Source organism: Haliaeetus albicilla, chromosome 4 (assembly GCF_947461875.1).
Source record: "Haliaeetus albicilla chromosome 4, bHalAlb1.1, whole genome shotgun sequence".
Classification (NCBI taxonomy): Eukaryota; Metazoa; Chordata; class Aves; order Accipitriformes; family Accipitridae; genus Haliaeetus; species Haliaeetus albicilla.
In genome coordinates, this window is record NC_091486.1 from 19936252 (window position 1) to 19959963 (window position 23712).

Genomic DNA, 23712 nt, shown 5'->3' on the forward strand with positions numbered 1-23712 from the left:
AAATCCTCTTTAGATCCTCTTGAAATGTAGAATTTTTGGAAAAAAGTTGTTTTGGAAAAAAACTTGTTTTAGAATTGTGGCTTAAAGGTTCATTTGGTATTTCTGTTAGAAGTTTTATATTAAGCAGAGTTCTTGTTTATTCTCATCTTCAAATTATTCTCACATTCAAATAATGCAAGTCTGTAGGGGAAAAAAAATCTGTTGAAGAGCTTCATTGGAACAGGCGTGGATGCTCCTCTCCAGAGTAAGGCAGCAAGAAATTGTCTGTCAGAGAAAGCATGGTGTTTCTGCCCTGCTCTGTCCTGGAGACTGCAGGGGAGCCTCCTGCTTGGCATTCTGGGCTTGGGAAACTTACGGAGCTCACTGGAAACTCTTCTTTAGTAATGTCTCGGTCGACTTGTACAGGAAAAAGGACCTTACATTCCAGGCACTAGTTTATAATCTTCACCATCAAAAGGTTACTTGAAGTAAGGTCATTTTAGTCATTGGATTTCTTTTGTCTTTCCTATTTTTTTTTTCACCGTTTTTATCACTCACTGTCATTTTGCCAGCAATTTAGAATTCATTAATTTTTCTTTTGTTCCCAGCTGGTCTTTTTTTGCTCTACAGTTGTGGTCTTTTAATAAACCAGAACTTCTTAACTCTTTCAGATTTTTTACTTTTGCATTTTGCTCTATCATTTTTCTATAGAAATCTATCCCTTTTCCCCTGTCAATTTCTCTTCTTTCCTCTTATTTGCCTGAACCTTGTTACAAGGACCTAGGTTACTCTCTGTTTATTGAAATTATGCCTTGGTAGAACTCTGTTGGCCTCAGTAGGTTCACACAGAAGGAATAAAATCCATTTTGCTTTTTCTTGCTTATCCATTTCAGTTTCCAGGTTCCTGTTTTCTTTTCAGTGTGAACTGATTCTGTCTGTATAGGGAGAATTGTGGTATTCAGACACACATGAATGTTCTGGCATTTTAGGGCCCATTTCCTGGTTTACTGAATAAAGAACAGTCTGGACTTAAGTCCTGCATTCAGCCCTGGAAATTAATTGAAGTGTGAACCTGAATCTCCATTTCCTGATGCAGGTACAACCTGAGCATTGAAGTGGCACAAAACTAGGATAAGCATACCCACTTCTATCACAAAGCAGCAGGAATGATTTAAATTACTAAATTAAAAAAGCCATCTATTTGCACCTCTGGAAATTATTAAAGTCTTAGGAAGGGTAACTCCATTCCTTTCAAAATGTTGGTTTGTTTTTTTTTTCTACCCAAGGAAGGGGGAAGAGAAGTGTTGAGTACTACATTACAGCTGTTCCTTCAGTATCTTTTTAATGAGTTCTTTCTATGGAATACATTTTTCCTTGTTTTACGCACCACTGATTGCAATACATTTGAAATACACCAAAGGCAGCAGTTCTTTTTAAATCATTTCTTGGATTAAATGTAATAAGCAAGAAGAAAGAGGTAGCTAATAAATAAATAAATAAAATTTTCAACTTGTGGCGTTTGCTTCAGAAAAATCTCCTGACTCTACAAGAATAGTCTCCCCAAAATTGATGCCTCGGCTTTCTAGTCTCCTCTACATGAATCAAAGTTGAGGAAGTAACTAGCATGGTGTCCAGAGCCTTTTCTCCAGCTTTTTTAGCTCTGCCTCTACAGAGAATTCCTGTCAACCTTGAATTTCTTTGATGTATTGTGACAAATGCTGCCTTGCTGTGTTTTGTGCCCCCACTGGAGTCTCCATGGGATTAGAGATCACGTGCTACCTTAGCTTAGTGTTCTTGACCTTTTTCAGATGATTGACACTGCTGAATGATTACAGCAAAGCAGCAATTATCCACTAGCTGTGTTATGCTCATTTCAAGGAGAAAATAAATGTTATTTGAGATGAGTAATCTAGCCTGTGTCTTTCTGCTGAATAAATGTAGGAGACCTGCCTGTAGTGAGTCATGATTACTTTCCATTTGTTGTGTTTTGTGGTACTTTCTGCATATTTCCCCCCGTGCTCTCCCCCTTCTAAATGCTTTACTGTGCTCTGATCCTGTTAGCCCACATAGCTAAGAGAGCTAAATCTTTTGCGCTTGATCAGCAACATAAAATTCCTCAGGCTCAAAGATGGTGGCAGGCATGGCAATGTGTACCTTCTTACATATTTTAAAAAATAAATAGAAGAAATGAAAACACCCGAAGCTACCAGCAGTGTATTTATGATGTGAGCACGTAAAGTTGTACAGGGATTTTGCAGTCTAGCTTCCATAGTGTTTTATTGTTTTTTCGGTCTCCATTTTTTTTTTCTTTTCCCTTCAGTGAATTTCCCACAAGAATTCTGTCAAGGTTTGTCTCATAAACAGCAATGAGTTTTGTAAAGTTCCTGTACACACAAAGCAAACAGCAACTTACCAAATGTTCAATGCAGAGAGATCCATGTGTCTCTTTGTGTTACTGTTTTGGAAGGCATTTTACAGAGCGCCTGTCTGGCATTAATGAAAGTTCACACACAGAGATGCAAATTTGAAGGAAAAAAAAATAAATCTGGCACTCTATCATAAAGACTTCAATAATGGGATTTTGTCCTGTATGAAGGGGTTGTATATCTGTGATGTTACATCATTGTTATTGTAATCAATAATGTTACAACTATTAACATTTAGACTAATCAATATTATACAATTACACAATTATAATAATTATTATATCATTAATGCTGTTATGGTTATTAATATAGTTACTATGTTGTCACAGCTCCTTTTTAAAAGGTAACTTTTTTTGCCTGTAGGCCATCGGACATTGTTCATTGGAGTTCACGTGCCACTGGGTGGAAGAAAAAGTCACCGACGCCATAGGCACCGTGGACATAAACACAGAAAGAGAGACAGAGAGCGAGATTCAGGATTAGAAGATGGGAGAGAGTCTCCTCCTTTTGGTAAGATAATTTTTTGGCATAGATATTTTAATAATAAACATCACTATGATTATGCATATTCTGTCCTGTTACGGCTTGGACACAATTAGCGGTGGGGTTTTGGAGAACCCTCCAGAGCCTCTCCAGTCTCTGCTGGAGAGCCAAGATTTGTTCCTCTGATGAAGGGCAGCAGCCAGTGGTAGTCAATACAGGAGAAGTCTCTGTAATTTCTGCCACTGTAGGAGACTGTCCGAAAGTGTTCTCATAAAGGTAGACTGCCACCACCACTGAGAGGGGGTAAGTGCTTTATGGCACCAGCTACCCTCAGTGAAGGCTCTGGAGTATTTGCCCCAAAATGTAGCATAGAGGAGTTGTGGTTCTTTGCAATTAGTTTTGTAATAATGTTGACGTTACTGAAGCTGTAGTGTTTTATCAGATATGAACTGCGATCCAGATCATGTTTGCCTTTTTCCTGACATGACCCTGTAGTGTGCCATTGTGAGATGAGTCAGCTAACCAAGGACTTGAGAGCAAACACAAAAAAATACCTTTCAATAAACAAACCTGATACAGAACTCTTAAATTCTCAAAATTTTAAATTAAAAAAATATTACGGAGAACAGAAAAAGGTAGCTATGAATAAATTAGTCAAGCTTTGTCTCAAAACACGAGACTATTATTTGCTGTTCAAAAATAAAAAGCGCATGTGCTGAAATGTCCAAGGCTGTAGTAAGTGTTGAAAATACAATAGAAGCATGTACAGAAAACAATTTGTCAGTATGCAATAGAAGAATGTATTTAAGTCATGAGGGAAATGTGCCAATGTAATTTCAGGTTACAGAATAGTAATTATAAGACTTTCTTTTAATCCGAGGTTTGTATTAGGTACGTAAAAAGCTTTGGAGCAAGTAGATTGTAAGTGCTGATGGTTAAGTATATTGTAAAGAGCTTGAAATACTCAAATCTTTCACAATGAATTATACTGAGAATGAAACAAAGTCAAGACTTTTTCAAACTTAGTAGATATGAGTTATGTTTTGAAGACTGAACAGTGAAGAAAAAATTGGCTGTGGTGGTTCTGTCTGGAACGTATTTCAAATGTACGAAGACCCAATACTATATTGAAACCGGTTTCTTGGAAAACAACAAAGTTCATAAATTATTAAAGTAGTTTTCAAAAAGAATATGCATATATACATATAAAGTCAGATTAAAAAGAAACAATTGAAAGTTACATTAGCCAAGAATTGAGTTATCTTAAACTATGAAGCAGTGTCTTCTGTTGAGTCATCTGGTTTTATTTAAGTGCCAGTATGTGACGCATTTTGGCTGAGAACTTAGCTCTGTTCTTTCAACTTCTGGAGACCTAGGCTTGTGTCCTTCCTGATGTCACAAGTAAAAAAACCAAAGAAATTACCTGGCTGAAGCTGTCCTTAATAGCCTTTGACAGTTGTACATAAAATAAAATGCACTGTTCAACACAATTCTGTGTTAAGTGAAAATCAGCCTATGTTTAAGAGAGCTCCAAGAGTAGAATAGCAGCAATGTGAAAAAGATAGTTTTGAAGTGCATTTGGCGTTCCCAGCACTTGTCTACAGGCGTACTTGTTTGATGTAAGTGCAGGACTGCACTTTTGTAAGTCACGTTTTCACTTGTAAAGGTATTATAACTACCAATTAAAGGGTGTGTAGGTCATGTCACATAAACTATTACTTTTATAAAGCCCAGGACAGACAAGATGTAGGCCAGAAACATGCAAGTCTTCTCTGGATCCAGAATGCTAAAGATACTCTTCAGAATGCCTGGGTGATAACGATTGAAAGGAGCCAAAGACAGAACTACCAAACATTCAGAAAAATCTGGAAATATCCAATTTTTCCACCCTGAAATAATATCTAAGTTATAAAATTTGAGGATTTTTCCCCTTGGCTATCTGACTCCTGGAAGTTTGGTCAGAGAACCAGACTTTGACTGAGCTTTGACATCTGTCCATCCAGGCAGAAATGTGGCATCCCATAGGCAACAGTGAAAGGGATTTGCTTATGAAGGCAAATCTGAAAATTGTACAGTCATGGAGGGGTTAAGCACAGTCAGAGCAAGCAGACAAAATTATGCAGGGATTAATTGTAGTCTATATCCATATCCTCGCTTTTACTATGGATTTTTCTTACAGGAGTTTCAGACAGGTTGTTGTGCTGTCTGGGGAGAAGCATTGCCTTTAGAGAGAATATAAGCATAGTTTTTCTATGCTTTATTTACACAGAGGGAGCAACAGATACTTTCTGCAATAAATCTGAATCCACTAAACATCAATAGCTCTTATTCCCCATGACCACAAGGTTATAACAGTACCCAGAGGCTGAAGGAAGTTGCAAGGAAGACAAATGCACTTCCTACTCTTCATGCATAACTCAATATGAGGGACTGTGCTACCTAAGAGAGCAGATCCAAAATAGTCCCTTAATTTATGAATCATTCTGATTGAATTGAACATGCAGAAATGCTTAGCTCCCTCTCTCTATAGACACCTTTTAACCCATTTCTGCTGAATAGTAGGAGGCTGTATTCTTAGGAACTGGGAGGGAGGAGAGGAAAGAAAAAACATTTCAACTAGCAGGTGCAAGAAGAAAGATAGAGAAAATAAGCACTGTGAGACCAGCTGATAGAAACCAATGCTTTGAAGTAAGTCAGAAAAATGCATTAGGATTTTTATGATACAAGAGAATAAATTAGCACTGTTTTGAAGCAGTGCAGTAAAAGGAGGTATAATAAAAGCCAAAGATGCAACAACTGAATAATAGAGATGCTGGAACAAGTAAAGGCCTGAAATATTCAGACATGAAGTGCTCCAGACTGCTCAGTTAACCAAGCATGGGATGAAGCATTATTTTTTTTGTCATAATTTGTAACTGTACAATTTATTATTTCATCTGTGAAGTGCCATTAGGCACAGATCTTGCTCTGCTGTCGCTGCTTGAGGGAGCTGCATGGTGCACGTAGTGCTGTGGGGCTGTGCAGGCCCCACTCAGAGTGGACAGGTGCCACTTGGTTCCTATCTGGTGAAAAACAATTTCTTAAACAGTCTTCTTTGTATCAACATTGCTAGAAAACACCTGTATTCAATGTAATACCCATGGCTGGAAGCTTCCTGGTAATCCCTTTGAATCCTGGCTGGGAAAGCTGTACCAGCTGCTTTCTGAGGGAAAGTTTTTGCAGAGAATAGATTCTTTAGAACGTTCTGACGGCAGCTCATAAGCTTTTTTTTTTTTTTTTAATCTCCTACTGTCACTTTTCAAAAATAACCCGAGTATTCTCAGTGTGCAGATTCAGTGCTTGTAGGCAAATATGTAGAATATGTAGTTAGTGGAATAAAAAGGAGTCCTGTCCTTTGGGGGCACAGATCAGTTACTCAAGTTTTATTTTTGTTTTCCTCACACCTGATTCTCGCTGTCTGTCTGTTGTGTCTTGATGAGATGAGGTTGTACAAGATGTTTCCATTTTGCCGTGATGATGTGCCTTTGAACTGCATAATTTGCAGATTACATGGCTTGCTCATGGAGAGGCTTTTTTGGGTAGTAAAAATTGTAAATGAAGTGATTTTAAGATCTAGATTTCCACCACCTTGCCTCATAAGTTTTTGGAAGAAAAGGAGAAATCCAGTGAAATTATCCACTTTAATTTAAAATGCCTTAATGCTGTTTGCTTTATTGAAGAGATTTACCATTCCCAGCTGAAATGCTGCTGTTGTAATGTAGGCTCCAGTTTCATGCCTGCTTTAAGCTCCTCTCCTCCCCAGCAATTCTTGTGGGGCAAGTATTGTGGCTGCTCTGTGAGTTAAATTAGGGAATTGATACAAATTAAACCTCGTTTCACAAAAAAGCTGTTTCTAGCCTAGAGCAGCTCCTTGGTGCTGTTTACTGGGGGGGTGATGGGTGCCAGCCCTGGTGGGCTGCAGGGCCACAAGCTGGCTGGGACTGCTCCATCAGCACTGTGGGTCATGGTGGCACTGAAAGTCTGGTGCAGATTTCCCTTTGGCTGGGAGGGTTGCACTGGCTTGGTATGCACGTGGATTTTAGTGGCGATTTTCAGTGTTTTTTTGATGTCTGTTTTTTGCCTGTAACCAGTGAAACAACTCTCTTGTACTTGCAATTAACGATTTAAAGATATTTATGTTTCTGTTTTAAAATGGGGTAGAATAAGAAGACTTTAGCTCTCAACAGGGTGTCTTTAAGGCCAGGTTTTGTGAGGGTGAAGTGAATACAGCTGTGAGGACTGGGGTTTGATTTCAGCCTCCTGTGGTGTCTTCTAGGACTAGACACTGTGGGCTTGTGCAAGGTTTGGTTGGTTCTTTTAAGAAATCTGGCTTTAATAATCTCTACTTTTAAAAGAGGCTTAAATTTGTAATTCATGATATTGGACGTGGCAATGGAAGCTAAGCAGCCCTGGAGGTGAGCCTAACAGAGGACTGTATGCACGGTTCAGGAAAGGCTTTCCAAAGGTAACGCAAGCAAAAAAGTGAATTGCAAAGGGGGACTTTTCTTGGTTACTAGAGGGGCTTGAAGAAAGTATAATGAAAGGACTCAGCTGACTATTTGGTAGCTAACCTCAAACCTTGAAGGGGTATTAATGGGGCGAATCTAATTTTTTGTGAAGAGTATGGCTGTTAAGAGAATTCTTCTACCCTTAACTATAGACTTTGTCTGCTGAAGGATGAACTTGGAAATTTGAATCTCTGGGCAGCTGTGGAACAGATTGCAGCAAATCTGGATTAAAATAATGTATCATAACTGCAGTTTTAAGAGTCTAACAAAAAGAAGAGAATTGAAGCTTGGGAATTGTCTATGTTGTCAGATCCAAAAGATAACATTATTTGTCATAGCCCTGAGGTGATGAAAACAATTCATGTGAAGAAAACGCAGAGAGAACTTCCTGAAAACAAGATTATACATATAGGGATAAAGTGCCAGAGGAGCTAGCAAGGGAATACTTTATCCCAACATAACACATGGTGTCTAAGGTCTGTGGAGAGATTTTCAGAAGTGTGCTGTATGGCCATTTACTATTTTATGTGGACTTCAGTAATTTAAATTTTGTTTTAATTTTTACCATGTTTTCTAATAAAAAAAAAGTAATTTATGATCCCTACCTTTACTGGTTGCTGAGCTGAAGGGCAAAGTCCAATCTGCACAGGAAGGAGGTGTCGGGGGAGCCCCCATCCACCCCTTCTTGGTGAGTGCAAGCAAGAGGCTGATGAATGTTTGTCTCTGTGTGAAATGATCCTTTCTTTTCTGTGATCCTGTGAATTTTTCACACCATTTCCCCTTTGTTTGAAAGGAGTTATTACAGATATAAACTGTGTTACGCCACTTCACACCCTGTCTGCAGCCTGTCCTGTGCAGTGAACAATAAAAAAAAATTTTGTATATTTATTATTACTGTAATGTGAATGTACAAGAGCATGAGGCATGGATTAAATCTTGTCTATGATGTTTGCAATCTTATGTGAGCTTCTGTAATGTAAATTTTATTTTAACATTTAGCATGTTTTCTAATGTAGAAAAAGTAATTTTTCACCCCTACATCTACTGACCCCAATAAGAAGTATTAGCCTACTCTTACTACCCTTAAATGCAGGTTCTCAACAGGCTTAGAAATACAGAAACCTGTTCTGACAATTGAGCTAATAGAGTGTTACCAGAACTACATCTTTGCAGTCTTTCTAGAGTTTATCAAGAGCAGAGGACAGAATCTGGATACATTTTATACCTACCCAAGGCTGTGTTTTTGCTTGAGGTGTGGCTTGGACAGATTGCCTGCTGTTCTGCCTGATGGCAGGGCAGTTTGTTTCAGGAGAAATCCTGGCACGTATTGAGGAGGAGATGTGGATCACTCTGAATATGCAGTGGAGCAGGTTGTCTGCTGGGCTGAATTTATGCGGAGGGACTGAATGATCCTGCTTTCTTACCCCAGCCCAAGTCTTGATTTCACCTTGTTCCCTTAGGCAAGAGGGAGCAGTCCTGACCCTGAATTGTGGTTGCACTTAGGGACATTTTAAATGGGGGAAGTGCCAGTTATGGTTCTTTTCTACAGGTGTTTTGCAAGGTGGGATGGTGATGTAGGCCACCATTCCCACCTGCCTGCACTCAGCGCTGTTCAAGGGGGCAGCTCCTCAGGTTGCCCTCTGGGAATTAGGTTATTAGCAGTTCTGGCTTTCAGTACTGCTGTTTTGGCATGTCTATGCCCATATCTTGCTTTTGTTTTAGGGATGTTAATGACTTTACAAAGAGTTATAGTAGTGAGCAGTATGTCGGGTTGCTGCAGGGTTACTTTGTGCAGCACTGAATCCCAGTGCGAATTTGTGCTTTCAACAACAGTGTATCCACTAGGTCTTAATTTTTACCCTTTTAACAGTGCAGTGGAGTTCTACAGATTTTTAAACTTGGAATACTCAGGTTTTCCATGCATGCAGTGAATTTGAGGTATCAGAGGTAGTTTGGATGTCTGTGTGAGGGCTGCACGGATGATGTGAGCAGAAGCCCAGACAGAGAAAGCCAGGTATAACACAAAGTCTGGCAGGAGGTTCCATGGGCTGGTGGAGCCACAGCAAACAGAAAGCTGCTTCAACTTTTCCTGACTGAGATGACTCATTAGCCAAGCATGGGTGGTTGTGGATGGTACTCCTGCTCCTTTCCTGTACCAGACTTTCTTCCCAGTCCCAGCTGGTCCTGGAGGATTTCCTGAACTGGTGATGAGCCATTTTCTTGGGAGAATCATCAGCTGCTTATTTTGGAACTTTAAATTCACGTTGCTTCTAATATCTCTGTGCTCTGATATAAAACAACAACAGTGATAGAAATACTAATGTAACCAATTAGTCCCATTCATTTAATTTTTTTAGCTTAATCTAGATTACTTTCATTACTTTTTAAAAATAGCAATAATAATATGAAGGATTTTTTTTTTTTACGCTGGCTGTACTACTTGAAATAGGGATAGACAGGGATAATATTCAAGCCAATTTCTGTTTTCCTAGACTTCAAAAAACATTGTGTGTCCTAGTTTGCAAATATGCTTCTACACTGAGGATTAAGTTCCCACAGTTTGACAGTCAGCAATTGAAGTATTCTTTCATACTGTTTTTGAATCACATATTACTCATTTTCCATATAACACATTGATGACATATTTGGTATTTATTACTCCTATGAATAAGAGCCAAATCCATCTGGCATTGCTCATATGAGTAATCCTGTTAACTCAGTTTTTATAAGTAGAAACAACAGATCTGTTTTTTTTTTTTATTTTATTGTGTTCCTATTGTTTAATTCTCCTAGAGTTTTGTCCTTGAAATAAAATTTTTGTACTATAAAGCAAACAATAACTTTTTTTTTTCCCAGTTTCCAGCTTGGTATCTGAAAATCAATCTGTGGTTTGCAGGTTTCAGACACCAATACAAATTACAGCAGCAAAGAAAGATAGCCAGAATCTAGCAGCTAGTTTTACTGGTGTGTTAACAAGGAAGAAGAGAATATAGTGCATATTTTGTCTTTTATATAGATTCTTCACTGTTGTCAGTCAAGTAGCTGTATGTTACACAGAAGACCCAGTAAGAGCAAATCACAGCAGTAAGGTGATTCCTTGTTACTACTCACCTGACTTCAAGAGATTTCTGGTCCTCTGTTTTCCTTCCAACACTGAAAGCGTGCATTTGCATGAGTATCATAACTGTCATAAAACTGCAGCTCTGCTGTGCAAAGATACTAATTTATTACTTAACAGTAGCTGTTGCTGTAAATCAGTTCTAGTGCTGATTTTATCAAGAGTACAGGATGTTCCTGGCAATGCTTATTCTCAGATCCTTACTGCAGTCCAACTCTACCAAAGTAGCTTGTTTTCCATATTCTGTCACTAGACATGTGCACTTGTCGTTTGCAAGTTCATATCTTGCTGAATTTTGTCCTTCTGGGAAGTAGTCTTAACAAGTTGCATGCTTCTTGACTGGAATGTACTTTCTAGTCTCAGATTAAATCTTGATGTTTGTATTTACTCCATCCTTCTCTAGAATGTACCAACATGTGGATATGAGGAACATAAAGAATTTAAAAAAAAAAAAGGTAGAGAGAGTCTGGAAGGGGGTCTAGAATAGAGGTTGAAATGGTCTTAAAAAAGAGGACTGAACAGTGAGAAGAATAATAAAAGAAAGGGTGAAGTGGAAGAGGTTGTTGAGGTTCTTTAATGATTTACCAAAAGTAATTTCTGTCCCCTTGCAGTTCCATTCTCTAGAGCTTAGCAGTACCTGAGCCCATGTCTCTCTCCCTCCACCCCTGTATTTCTTCCTGGGTTTCATTTCCTTGCTTTATGAAGGAGTAAGTAGGCTTGACCATACTACATCTTTACCCTCTGTTTAAGCAAATAGACCTCAGGTGAAAACTGTCATGTATTGTTTGTGTTTCATTGCTCTGGCAAGTTTACTACCAAAAAGGTATATTTACTGCTGAATTTAATCTCCTGTATCAGTGGCCCATTTAATTATTTTTGATCAGTGCTGTATTTGTTCTTTAACTAGCATTCAATGAGTACTATAATCTCAGTTTTTCCAAAATTCAGAGAGCTTGAGGATCCTATGCAGTGATGCTGTACACTGCTAGATGGAAAATACTGTACCTTGTTTTACAAATATGGTTGTAGAACAGACCTTCATTTAGACAATGTTAAGGAATCGCTGAACTGTTCTGCTGGATAATCAATTGTTCAGTTGACTGTCAGCCTGGCCCCTATCAGCTCTCACAAAGGACTTTTGGTTTCTCTCAGAAATCTAAAATACATTAGCAGAAGAAATAACTATGTATTTCTAGAGACACTGGATTTCATCTAGAGTTTGTTCATTTGAGATTTGCATTTAAATAAGCAAATAGGTTTGTGGTTTTTTTTTGTTTTTTTTGTTTTTTTTTTAAGACTTAACAACATTTGAGCTATGAACACTGAATATACACATAGGTTAAGGTGCTCTGTGAGTTCTGGAAATTTTCTGAGTGATACAAAAAAAGAATACTATGTCTCCAAAATATATTTAGTGGTCTGCACTGAAAAGTTATGAAGAAAAATAACTGGTAAGAGGAATGTAAAGGGAAGAGAGAGACAGGAAGAATAAAATGGGGAAGTTGGGACAGATAAACACCTTGTTCATCTGGAACAGCCTAGCCATGTAGGAACAGTTTATGAAGGGGCAGGGGATGGTAGGTGTAGATAGCGATGTATTCTTTTTGAAGTTCCCAGTTGTATATTGACATTAGGGAGGTTTCTTATGGTGTCTTTCTCCTGCTAGGTAAAACAAAGAATGCACATTTAGTATACCAGCTTTCTGAGCTGAGCTAGATCTGTAGATTTAGACTTATGATGTGGCAAAGTAGTTTTTATAACACTGGAGTAAAAGACTTTTATCAGCTCTATCTGTGCTGCTATCTGTGCTGCCTTTTTTTCTGTGAGATACCATTCCAGCTTCCAATAGTCACTACTTCTGTACTTCATGTTCTATCTTTAGATGAGTTTGTTTAATTAAGCAGACTAGACAACTACAGTAAATAAAGAGGTCTCCGTCTGAAGGTGTTTGTGTATGAATGTTCTTACAGCATAACTATAGTCACGTTTTCTGTGTGGCAGTAAGTGATACAGATGAAAGAGTCTGGACTGGATAATCTAATGAAATTTTAGGTATTTGCTTGCTCAGGGCAAAAAAATTGGTGTTCTGGATTTGATATTTTTATTTTTCCCCAGATACCCCATCACAAAGGGTGCAGTTTATTCTTGGAACAGAAGATGATGATGAGGAACACATTCCTCATGATCTCTTTACTGAGCTTGATGAAATTTGTTGGCGTGAAGGAGAGGACGCAGAGTGGAGGGAGACAGCAAGGTGAGTGTTTTCACGAGTTTTTAAAAATTATCTGTAGCTATTGGTTGCTGCTGTACTGAGGAATGATTTCAAAGCTGTGGCAAGCTCAGGAACAGATTTTGGATATAAAGCTTAAATAAAACCATAATTTTAATCCTTAGACTGCTAGTATTACAACAGCATTTGTTGTTTCCCAGAGCCAAATGTTTTCATCTGGATTTATGAAATATAGGTCAGAATGAATATCAAGGGAAACAAATCAAAGTAAACATATCATATATATGAATTAAAAATTACTGGTTTTATTCATACTTTAGCTCATCATTTTAAGAAACTTTCAAGCTTCATATTCTGTTTGAATCCTCAAGAAACTGATAAAATTACCATTATAAAATGATTAAAGCAAGGAATGTGATTACTTTTGGAGCAATAAAACTTTTACATATTCTAACTATCAATGAACAGTTGATTTTGAGACTTTGAGTATTCAATGCTGGATTATTTTGTTTCTGCAAAATTAGTGTGATAAGACTGTTTAGACTGCATGTCTGCTGAAAAAAAATTAATATTGGAACAGAACTTTTTTTTTGTTAATATTTGTTTCCTTGAGCACCTAAATGGGAGATGACTTGCTTAGTTTCATTAAGACTTTACCTTTCCCAGCAATCCTTTCTTCATTTTTCTTCTTAGAACCTTAATTCTCTCTTTCCCTGCCAGTATTTGTTGACAGTGTTCCTCAGTGGTGTCCAGAAGTCTGTGGACCACATCTTTGGTGTCAGTAGGATAAAAATTGTGGAATTTCTGAATGGATTTTGTGGGGAACTACATATGTGGGCTGTTTGGCATGAATATGGCTGTTAGCTTTCCCTGTAATTTTACTGCAAATTCCAGCTGTCCGAGAGGGCCACAGAATTTTCTGACCTTCCCTTCCCTTATGTGTCCATAGGAGGCATAGACAGATGCTAAATACAGATCTTTACATGTAGAAAATTCTCATATGGAGATTGTGCTCTAAAATGAATGTAGTAGTGTTCCTAAATAATCTTATTAATATTCAGAGAGAGAAAAATCTAATCAAGTTAATCGTCTGCAGTGTTCTCATACTGATGAGGAATATATAGAACCTCTGCTAGGAAGGGTATCAGCTTCTATTGTGATTAAAAATAAAAATCACTGTGGCTTATGTTAAGTAGGGAAATAGCAGCTTCTTTAGTTCAACTAAAAAAAAAATCCCTTTGCAAATCATTGAAGAATTGTGTTTCTGAAAAATTATAACAATTTTAGCATAAATATTTAATCAAGTTAGAGTTTGAAAGGAATAGGTGAAATAAAGGAATTTTTATTTAGATTGATCTGTTTGTAATGTACAGCCTTTCCAATTGTCATTTGGGAACAAAAGAATCAAAAATGTTTAACAGAAATGAGATGAGATTCTTGAAAAAGGACAGGAAAAAACAGCCAAGAAAACTGTATTTTTGGAGCTCAGAAAATAGAAGAGTGAAGTATAATAGCTAATAGTAAAAATTTCTTTAGCTTTAGAAATAAGGTGAAAACAAAGATTGGGGCTGCCATGCAGAAAGAACTGGTCAAAATAAAGGATCTTTTTCAGTTTGGATCAAAAAATTTCAGACAGCATTTGATATGATGTGGCTGGCTGTTAGAAAAGGAGAAGATGGCAGTGAAATAACCAAATTCAAAATAAAGGCAAGAGTCAAAGTGCTTTATCTGTGCAAATAAGAGGGTGCAATAATTTCCATCCTAGAAAGCTGAAAGAACATGTATTTCATGATTATGGTAAATCACGTCTACTGTGAATCTATCAGCTGGGTGGTTGTACTATAGCAAACACAGAAACACTACTCAAGAAAGGATAAAAATGGTTGGAACAAACAGGCTTGATAGTCAGATTTCAGAGCTATGCATGGCTTAGAACAATATTTGAAGGAAAGAATAATTGTAGACTTGGAGCTAAGTGGAAAATTGGATAAAATGCAATACAATGGTGTATCATGTCAGACTAACTTAATAATGCTATTTAATCAGATAATTGATTTTTGTTTTTCTGACAAAGAAAAACCAGTGGATCTAATTTTTTTAATGTAAAGCATTTGATATGATACAGCAATGAAACTGTGTTCTACTGTAAAAATTTTATTAGTGGGTAAGGAAAATTGAAGAGGTGCAGCAGGTCACGTTGAAAGATTAAACTATTAGTGTGGAAGGTAGTGACAACTAACTTCTGAGGAATTAGTCTTAGTAAATAGCTTTATTATTTAATGACAAAAAATAGGTTTGTAGTAATGAAACTTGCTGATGATAAGAAATTAGGTATTGTTACTGTAGAATTAGATAAAGATACCATACACAAAGAACACGGTGACTTTGAGTAATAGAAATGGGATGGTGTTTAATATGCAAGATCATATACTTACAAACTAATACAGAGGATCACTTTCAATACTGGGGGTTGATCCAGGACTTAAGAAATATTGATTTGATTAATAGCATGGTATGGAGAGGATACACCCCAAGTTTGTTGCTGTTCCAGCCTTATTATATGTTTTCCATCTGTGTGGATAATGCCACTGGAAGTATTTGTAAATCTTACTGTCTGGCTTTGGACATAGTTCCAGGTAGATGAATTTAAATGCAAACAATACAGAGGAAGACTTGGTCATTAATTCTGTTTAATGTGAGTGATGGCACTAAGTGGTTCTGTATTCATTTCACCGGGCTCTGCATGGACTGAAAGGTTGGGTTGACTCTGATGCAGTAAATCTGTATCTTCTTATTTTCAGTTTGATTGAAAGTGCATGCACAGTTGAGCCTTAAATTTTTTAAAAATATCTTGAGCAAACTGCATGAAACTGTGAGACATTTTGTTCCTGGTTTATCAAAAGAGTTACCTATCAAAGGGAGCCATGGGTAAGATTTGACTGACGCTTGGTGTTCTTTAGGTAAATCTCTATTCCTATTTCATTTGTGTGGAAGAGCAAGTCCTTTTCTAGTTTTTTTTTGTTTGTTTATTTGGGTTTTTTTTTTTGCACTCAGCAGTTTCCAGTCGGACTCCAAGGTTTGCCATTCTCCAGTTCCCATAACACTGAGCAAAAACTTTCCTGCAGATTAATTAGTAGGAGCAAGAAAGTGCACTGCTGTTACCGCCTGTTCCATTCCAGAATCTGATTTAGGCTGTCCCATCCATGGAATTAGTTAGTGAGCAGAATGGAATAGCTTAGTTATGTTGATGTAGTGATAAAATTAATTATTTTTTCCCCATTAATTGATTTCAAGCCAGAAGAAATACATACCTTTTAAAATCAATAGTAAGTCTTATAATAATTTTTTTATGTGGCCCAGCTGTACAACTGTGTAGAGAATGCATGACTTATAGTTTCTATTCCAAGAAAAATGTTTCCAGTAAGTTTGTGGAGAAACACACTGAGGCGTAACAGTTGGGCTTATTTTATACACACAATAGTGCAAATTGCAGCTATTAGGAAAGCAATTCTTGTTCAAATCTATCCTAATAGCCTCTTGTGGTCATGGCTGGAAAGTAGTGCCTGATTAGTAGCAAGTGTTATGCAAGCTGTTGGGACTTCTTTATCTGCTAATATCAAATGAAAATTTTGGGAGAATATCACTACATTTCTGGAACAAAAAAGAATATGTAGTAAGGGAGAAATAGACACTTTGGAACCAACAGGAAAGTGTTTAGGCTTGACAAACCTCTGTCTGTAGTTTAGGAAGTAAATTGTTAATAGTGACTAGAAAATGGATGTACTAGGGAAAAATTACGAATATGAAGTGAAAATGCATCTCCCCTGGGTCAAAACTTTCTTCCAAAGAAACTAGGTCACAAAAAACTTAGGTTTGTCACTTCTGCTTTGTTTCTGACATGCTTGCTTACTTTGGTTCATTTTCTAATCAGCATAGGCAGGCAAAAGCTTGTGGAAATTTATACAGATTGTAAGATTACATTAATAACATTGACTCTTGAGCAGGCTGTGAGTAAGCACATACTCCAGCTTGCTGCTGTAGACATAACAGACTGTAAAATAGATTATGTTCAACTCAGCACTTTGTATTGTGCACCAAAATGTTGTAACTGAGTATACAGTGAAGTGTGCACACTCTTTTATTGACTCTTGAAAAATTGATGGAGATGACTTTAGAAGATGTAACACATGGATGTGTGTGTATGTGTACACGCACACATCTGAGTAATATTTTTCCTATAGTAACATACCTCGTTGAAACTCTTGTTGGCATGTTTTGTTCCAGCAAGTATGCTATGAGAAGAACTAAAATGGTATGATCGATATACCTGTGGTAGTATTTACCAGTCAAAGAAAATCATGAGTGAAGCTCCTCTTCTGTGTGATCAGACACAACTAAAATAGCTCTAAATGTATTACTGGCACATGGGAAACATGTGACATGTGAGCTCAATATACAAATGGGGTTGGTGTTGTTTTCTGGGAAATTAGGAAAGGCTTTTATTTATCAACCATATCAGTTTAAGGGGTTAAACTGCAAAAGTAAATATATTTTAATTTGTCTTTTTCTCTGAGAAACTAAAAAGAGTAGAAAAAACTTGGGATCCATACTTGAATCTGGATACCATTTCTAGAATCTTGTACATGAATTCAGAGGGTTGTTAAAAAGGTATTATGACTTTTAAAGCCACTTGAACACTTAGAATTGAATGACTACGTGTAAGATTAGAGATTTGTTTGTTTTCTGCTGCTGTTTCTCATTTGATATGTTAAATAAGGATTATCTGACATAACAGAGGAATATTTCTGAAAAGATAAAAGGTGATAAACATGACTTTCCCTTGATGAGTAAACTCACATAATGCTTATTGAAATCGAAACAGAAGTTTATTCCAAATGTAGAATTCTCTCAGCTGAGTATGATTTACGTTTATGTACTAGCCTGTTGGCTCATTAAGTAACAATGTATAATAATGTGTTTAAACACATAAGTTTTAGTAACAGTAGGAAATTGGACGCAACCCATAGAATTATACTATTCAAATTGATTGAAACTCAGATGAAGATGATCACGATGGCAAGTATGATTATTTGAGCAGTAGCAATAGTTTCCTATGGATTTTTATGTTGTGCGTAAGCTTTGATATCTGATTGACACCATAAACTCTAATTAAAGCTGTTTTTATGATTTAGACTTTTCTTGTCCATGTGTCCCTAGTAAGTTATGAGCTCTGGTTATGAGCCTGCCTCTGTGCAGTCACCTGTCTTAATGAAACTCTTAAGAACATGTTTGTCTTTTATCTCTCATTTAAAATCTATTTAGAATTGGTCAGTATATTCAAAATAGGTAATATCAAGGACAGACTGCAGCAGTACAATCAGATAAGCAATGTTGAAGCCTATTTACATGAACAGAAGCTAATGACAGTATGGGGTTTCTGATCATATTCTGTAAGAATCTGTGCTTGGGTCATTGTTTTTAGGCTATACGTAGCATGATTTTTAAACTTTTTTTGAATCAGCATAAAACAAGATGATGCTACATCAGAAAAAATTGGGAATGCCCAAGCGCGAAGGTCATAATCTTATAAAGCTCCTCATGAGATTAGAAACATACACAAAACCAGAGGTATGAGAAGATAAAAATGTAGATATTTGACAGTGTCTTAGGAGGCAATAGTTTACGCAATAGTTTACGCAGGACAATTAATGCACCGTGTTTGTGATGTTATGGCCACAAATAAGTCTAGCATATTTTTAGCTTGGAAACATGAGCACCATGAGCAAGCTAGGAGCAGCATCTTCTTACAGAGTTCAAGTGCAACTGCAAAATGGAAGAAATGAAGAACTTTTTTTTCCTTCTCACATGCTTCTTGGTAACTTTCCTGAGTTGTTGTAGCTTATCCCTTTCAAACCATGGCTTTGAATTTGATGGGGTCTGTTAATTTGTGTTTGAAGTCCATTTGGACATTGCTTTGAAAATCTATTTGGAAAACCTCATTTGCATATGCAAATTCAATTTCACGGTTCAACTCTGTGGAAGCAAATTTTTATGTGTGCTGTGTCCCTCTTGCTGCTTCTCTGGAAGAATGAAAAGGTAAAGGAGATAGCCTGGCTAGGCTGGGAAGAGAAGAGAGGTTGCAATGAAGGGAGTGGAGATCAGAAGTCTGATGGAGGAGAAGGAGGTCTCATGTGCAAAGCTGAGATACAGGAACTGGCCAGCACAGAGGAAATGGAGGGAAAAATGTTTCAATACAAAGAGGAGGAGAGGGCTAGACACAGGAGACTGGAGATTTTGGAGGAGATGAGGAGTTAGGGGCAAATTGTCTATGCAAATAATGGGAGAGTGATCAGGAGGCAGCTGGTACAGTTAGAAGAAATGGAATGTATTGGGAAGGGAGCAGATATGCTGGTGATGAGTGGGTCACTGAAGTGGTGACTGCTTGCAGGATTGCATTAGAAGGGGAGGTATCTGGTACACAGGGACCGAAGGGAGGAAAGTATCTAAAATATGGGTGCACAGGCTATTTTACAAGTAGGAGCAGAGCTAGGGAGGTGAGCCAGGACAGCTGTGTTTGCTGTGTTACTGGGCTGCGAGGCTTGGTAAAACTGGAAATTGCTGAGCTTTAGAGGTGTTAAGGCTCTGTGCTTCCCTGCTGTCTGGAAATAAGTGTGAAGGTGCTGTCAAGGTGTGAGGCTCTGCTTGACTTCTCTGCTATCTCTGGTCCATATAAAATAGCTGAGTGCTGTTGAGTCAAGTGATAGAGGCTTGTGCAGTGGCCGCAGCTGTTCAAACCTTGCCAAGCTGGCAGGCTGCATGGCTTCATGCAGCAACATCTGCGTATGCTTGAAAGACTTAATAACTTTAATTTAAACCACTTTTGCATGTGGCAACAGACTTTTCTGGTTTTTTTGTTTGTTTGTTTAGTATTCTTTTAACATTTTTAGTGTAATTTTTATCAGTAAACAATTAAGTCACGCGAGAAAGTTCATCCAGCTTGCTAGTAAGAAAAGACTTGATCCTCTCATGCCAGTTTCATGTACCCTTTTACTTTATTGAAATCTGTCCAGTTTTACACTGAACCTGAGAACAGGCAAATGACACTCAAAATAGTGAGATACGATGTGGTTACTAGATTCTGAAGTGCTATTTCATGTCATTCACGTGGCTGTTTTGTCTGAATAAGGCCCATATTCTGGGGCTTGAAAGACTGTTCACAAGTGTTTGCACATTGCTTGTGTGTGCATGTATGTGCCTGTGAGGTTTTTCATTTTGATTGACTGAACTTTTAAATGAAAAATAGCCTGAATTTTGCATAGTGTTTTACTGCCTTTATGAGTAGCTTAGTGCAGTAACTAACTAACTTAAACCAAGAAAGATTGTAACAGTGTCTTTTGTGAAAACATTATGGTGGTGATAATGGTTGCAGATTCTGTGAAGTGTGAATATGTCAATATAGTTACTTTAAATGAAAAATGTCTCTTCTCTGTTGTGTTTAGTCCAAAGTGAAGACTAAATGGAGAAAGTTGTCTCTAGTGTTCTTATTACATATAGCTTTTCTTTTTCTCTACCACAAATTCTTCTCTTCTATCCTTTTCATACTAGTTCTATCATAGAAATATCACTGTATGCCAAAGAACTACTCAAAGTTTTTTGTAAAGTACAATAATGATTACTTAATACACTTCTCTTCATCTCCGTGGTTGGAATTTATCTTAAAAGATGGCATAATACAGCATTATGTGGGAAGAAGCAGGCAAGGGAAGTTTCTCGTATTTCCTACAAAGAAAGAATAAAGTTTAACAATGATCTTTCAATATCCATGGAATTAATTTATTTTTCATTTCTTATGCACAATGGAGTTATAAAATTGGTTGTTTGTACAGGTGGTTGAAGTTTGAGGAAGATGTAGAGGATGGTGGAGAGAGGTGGAGCAAACCATATGTTGCCACACTGTCACTTCACAGCTTGTTTGAGCTGAGAAGCTGTATCCTGAATGGCACAGTTCTTTTGGACATGAGAGCTAACTCCATAGAAGAAATTGCAGGTATGTATTGATGTTGCATTTATTAGTTATGAAAATTAATCATAAAAATCAAGTGCTTACAAGACTGCTTACAAGAAAGCTATTGCATAATAATCAGTTCAGTTTAGAAACTCTTAGGAAATATTTTACTCCGTTTATATTAGAAAATAATCTAATGTCTGACACAACTGGTAAATATTTTTTATTTTTTATATAGACTTTGCTATTTTCAGAATCAATTTTTATGTAAAGGAGAAAATTAAAATGGAGCAGAGAGGACAGTTTGGATACATTTCATTAGAACTGGCATGTTCTCTGCTTCTACTGTGCCACCTCACATTGTGAATGATGCGTGTGCTAACTTCCACAAACTGAATCTACTGCTATGCTAATCGCAGACAATCTAGCTTAAAAAAAATTAAATTATAGGGGAGTATTCATCATAATTACGTAACATGAAGACAGACCAGTTTAAAAAACATGTCTCTGAGTTGAGAATGAAATCAAGAACAGTAGTTTTAAGTGTAAATTTTTAAAAATTTTAAGGTATGTAAACGTCTTTAATTAAAGTTGAGTGCATTTTTTCCAGTAAAGGTGTATTTGGCAGTTGCAGTTCTAGAGCTTTTGAGAACAACAGATGCAGAAAGCAAGAGAGAATTAGTGGATGAGTCTTGTCTTCCAAAAGTATAAGTGAGATTGCGACTGAATGCCATTTTCTGCATTCCTGGTGTTTCCCATAAAGGCTATAACTAACTACTGCAGTGCAATTTTTGTTTTGGTAGTGCATTTGTTACTGTAATAAAACAGGTTGTTAGGGGCTGTGTAGTACAGACCTGTAATGCACGGCCTCAAGGAGTCCTAAAACTAAAAAGGTTGCATGGCTGTGCTAGAATCGTGCAGTACAGTCTGATATGTTTATTTCCCTTCCCAAATACAGCAGCTAATTTCAATTAGATAATTTATAAATAAATTTGTTAGTAGACAACTGAAGATAAGGTAAGTTTCTCTAGTCTATCAAGGCAGGGATAATGTATGTATTATAAATATATTTACATTAGAGTTCAAAACTCATCATTAAAATAACACCCTCTCCAAGGGCTCATGTGCTTTAGCAAGTTTCTAGTGTTGTGTCCTTGCTGCTGCTGTTTAAAAATATCTGTCCCTTCTAGCAGAAAAGGCACAGAGCAAAGAGCTGTACTATTTTGTAATGTGAGGTCTCTAATTTTCTGTTTATCTACCCTTAGTAAGAGCTAGTCTCATGCTCATGATGGTTATTGGAGTGGAATCCTTGCATATCTCACATCTACTTAAAAGTTTGATATTGCTTCTACCTTATTGTATTTCACAATGTTTCTGAAAATGGTGCTGTATCTGTAAATCATAGATTTGATATTTTATACAAATTATACAAATATTGCTATTTTATACAAATATGATATTAGATTTATGGTATTCTCCATATTGCAAACTTTGCTTGAAGATCAAACATGATTAACAGATGTAAATTTAGGAAAAGAGCACATGCACAGAGAAATGGTGCATGAGTGGTTGTTGGGGCTGCCTTGTTGGCTTGTCACAGGCTCAAGGTAGCGTGTTAACAGAAAATGTAACATACAGAAATGAAAATAGAAAACTTTTGTCTATGTAAAGGTACAAAAGGCAGAGCAAGAAAATTTTCTAACACTCAGGATTATCAAGAAAACTGCTTTATGGGTCATATATAGGTCGGCGTAAGGGCCACATAAAATTTATTTTAGTTATTTACAGTATCAGGTAAGTGAGATATTGTCCAGTGGGCTGTATTTAACAGTGGAATTAAAATCGGCTCAGATAGCGGTAGCTGCTTTTTGCATTTACCTTTCCCAAATTGTTTATGTCAGACTGACGCAAGATATTATTAATCCAAATCTGCAGAAACTTGTGTGGGTTTCTGCTGTGCTGAGATCTGATTCTCCCGTGAATCATGGTCTGAATCAGAGCTTCAAAATTTGCCTTGATAGTGATAAAAGAGAAACATGAAGAATTAGCAGCTGATTTGAAAGAAGAAAGGTGTTTATCAGTATGCTGCTTTATTTAAAAAATAATCACAAAGTACTTAGATCAGCAACTTGATGTTCTTTTTTTGCTTTTTTGCTTAAATAGTACACTAGGATTTTCAAGCTTGAGCTTTACATTTTTAATCCAGAAATCACTCAACTTCTTCTGTAGTCAGCTAAGAGATCCCTTCCAGAATTGTTTTTGTTTAAGTAGGTAAAAAAGTAAGGATTAATGCAATAAAAATAACTTCAGCAAACTTTCTTTTTTTTCTGTTTTTGGAAGATACTGTATAGTGAGACTACAATGAATTCATGTTTATAATGTCTTAATCCCTAGTTAGATGTAGTCATCTTGTTTCTTTGTTTAGTTAGTGTGTCCAAGGATTTGAGCATTCACAATACTAATTTTGTTTTGAAACTCATTACAAATATAAGTTGTCCTTCAGTAGAGGATTTGATGAGTTACTGTAATGCTATTTTGAATCAGTCTTACTTCTGGGATATCTTGATTTTTTGATTAGGACAACTTGTTTCTTCTGAGAAGGGGCTTTAGGATGACTTTCATGAATTGGCATGTACCATTTTAACTTCAAAAGTATCTGTTGTTGTTGCAGATTTGGGTGTATTTCATTTGTTGTTTTATTTGTCTGAACTGACAGGCATCCCTTTCTGATAAAGTGATCTGACACATAATAAGGTTTGCATGGGTCTTGCTTTGCGAGGGGATTTTTTTCCTCCACCTGCAGATTCAATAAGCAATGAGTTTTTTGTTTGTTTGTTTGTTTTGGGGGGGGTGGGAAGAGGGTGTTTGGGTTTTTTGAGCAACTTTGCAGCAGGTTTTTCTGGCAGGTGAATCATTCTGTAAAT

The 23712-nt window shown here is 36.9% G+C and overlaps 1 protein-coding gene across 8 annotated transcripts in view; it reads left to right on the plus strand.

Annotated features, from left to right (window-relative positions):
- The window catches only part of SLC4A10 (solute carrier family 4 member 10), a 165383-nt gene that overhangs the window by 74301 nt on the left and 67370 nt on the right, over positions 1 to 23712 (plus strand). For all 8 annotated transcript variants that reach the window (XM_069781241.1, XM_069781239.1, XM_069781237.1 and 5 more), the window contains 3 exons: positions 2769 to 2915; positions 12669 to 12807; positions 20670 to 20830. In XM_069781241.1, coding sequence (XP_069637342.1) covers positions 2769 to 2915; positions 12669 to 12807; positions 20670 to 20830 — 447 coding nt within the window. The remainder of the gene's footprint in view (positions 1 to 2768; positions 2916 to 12668; positions 12808 to 20669; positions 20831 to 23712) is intronic.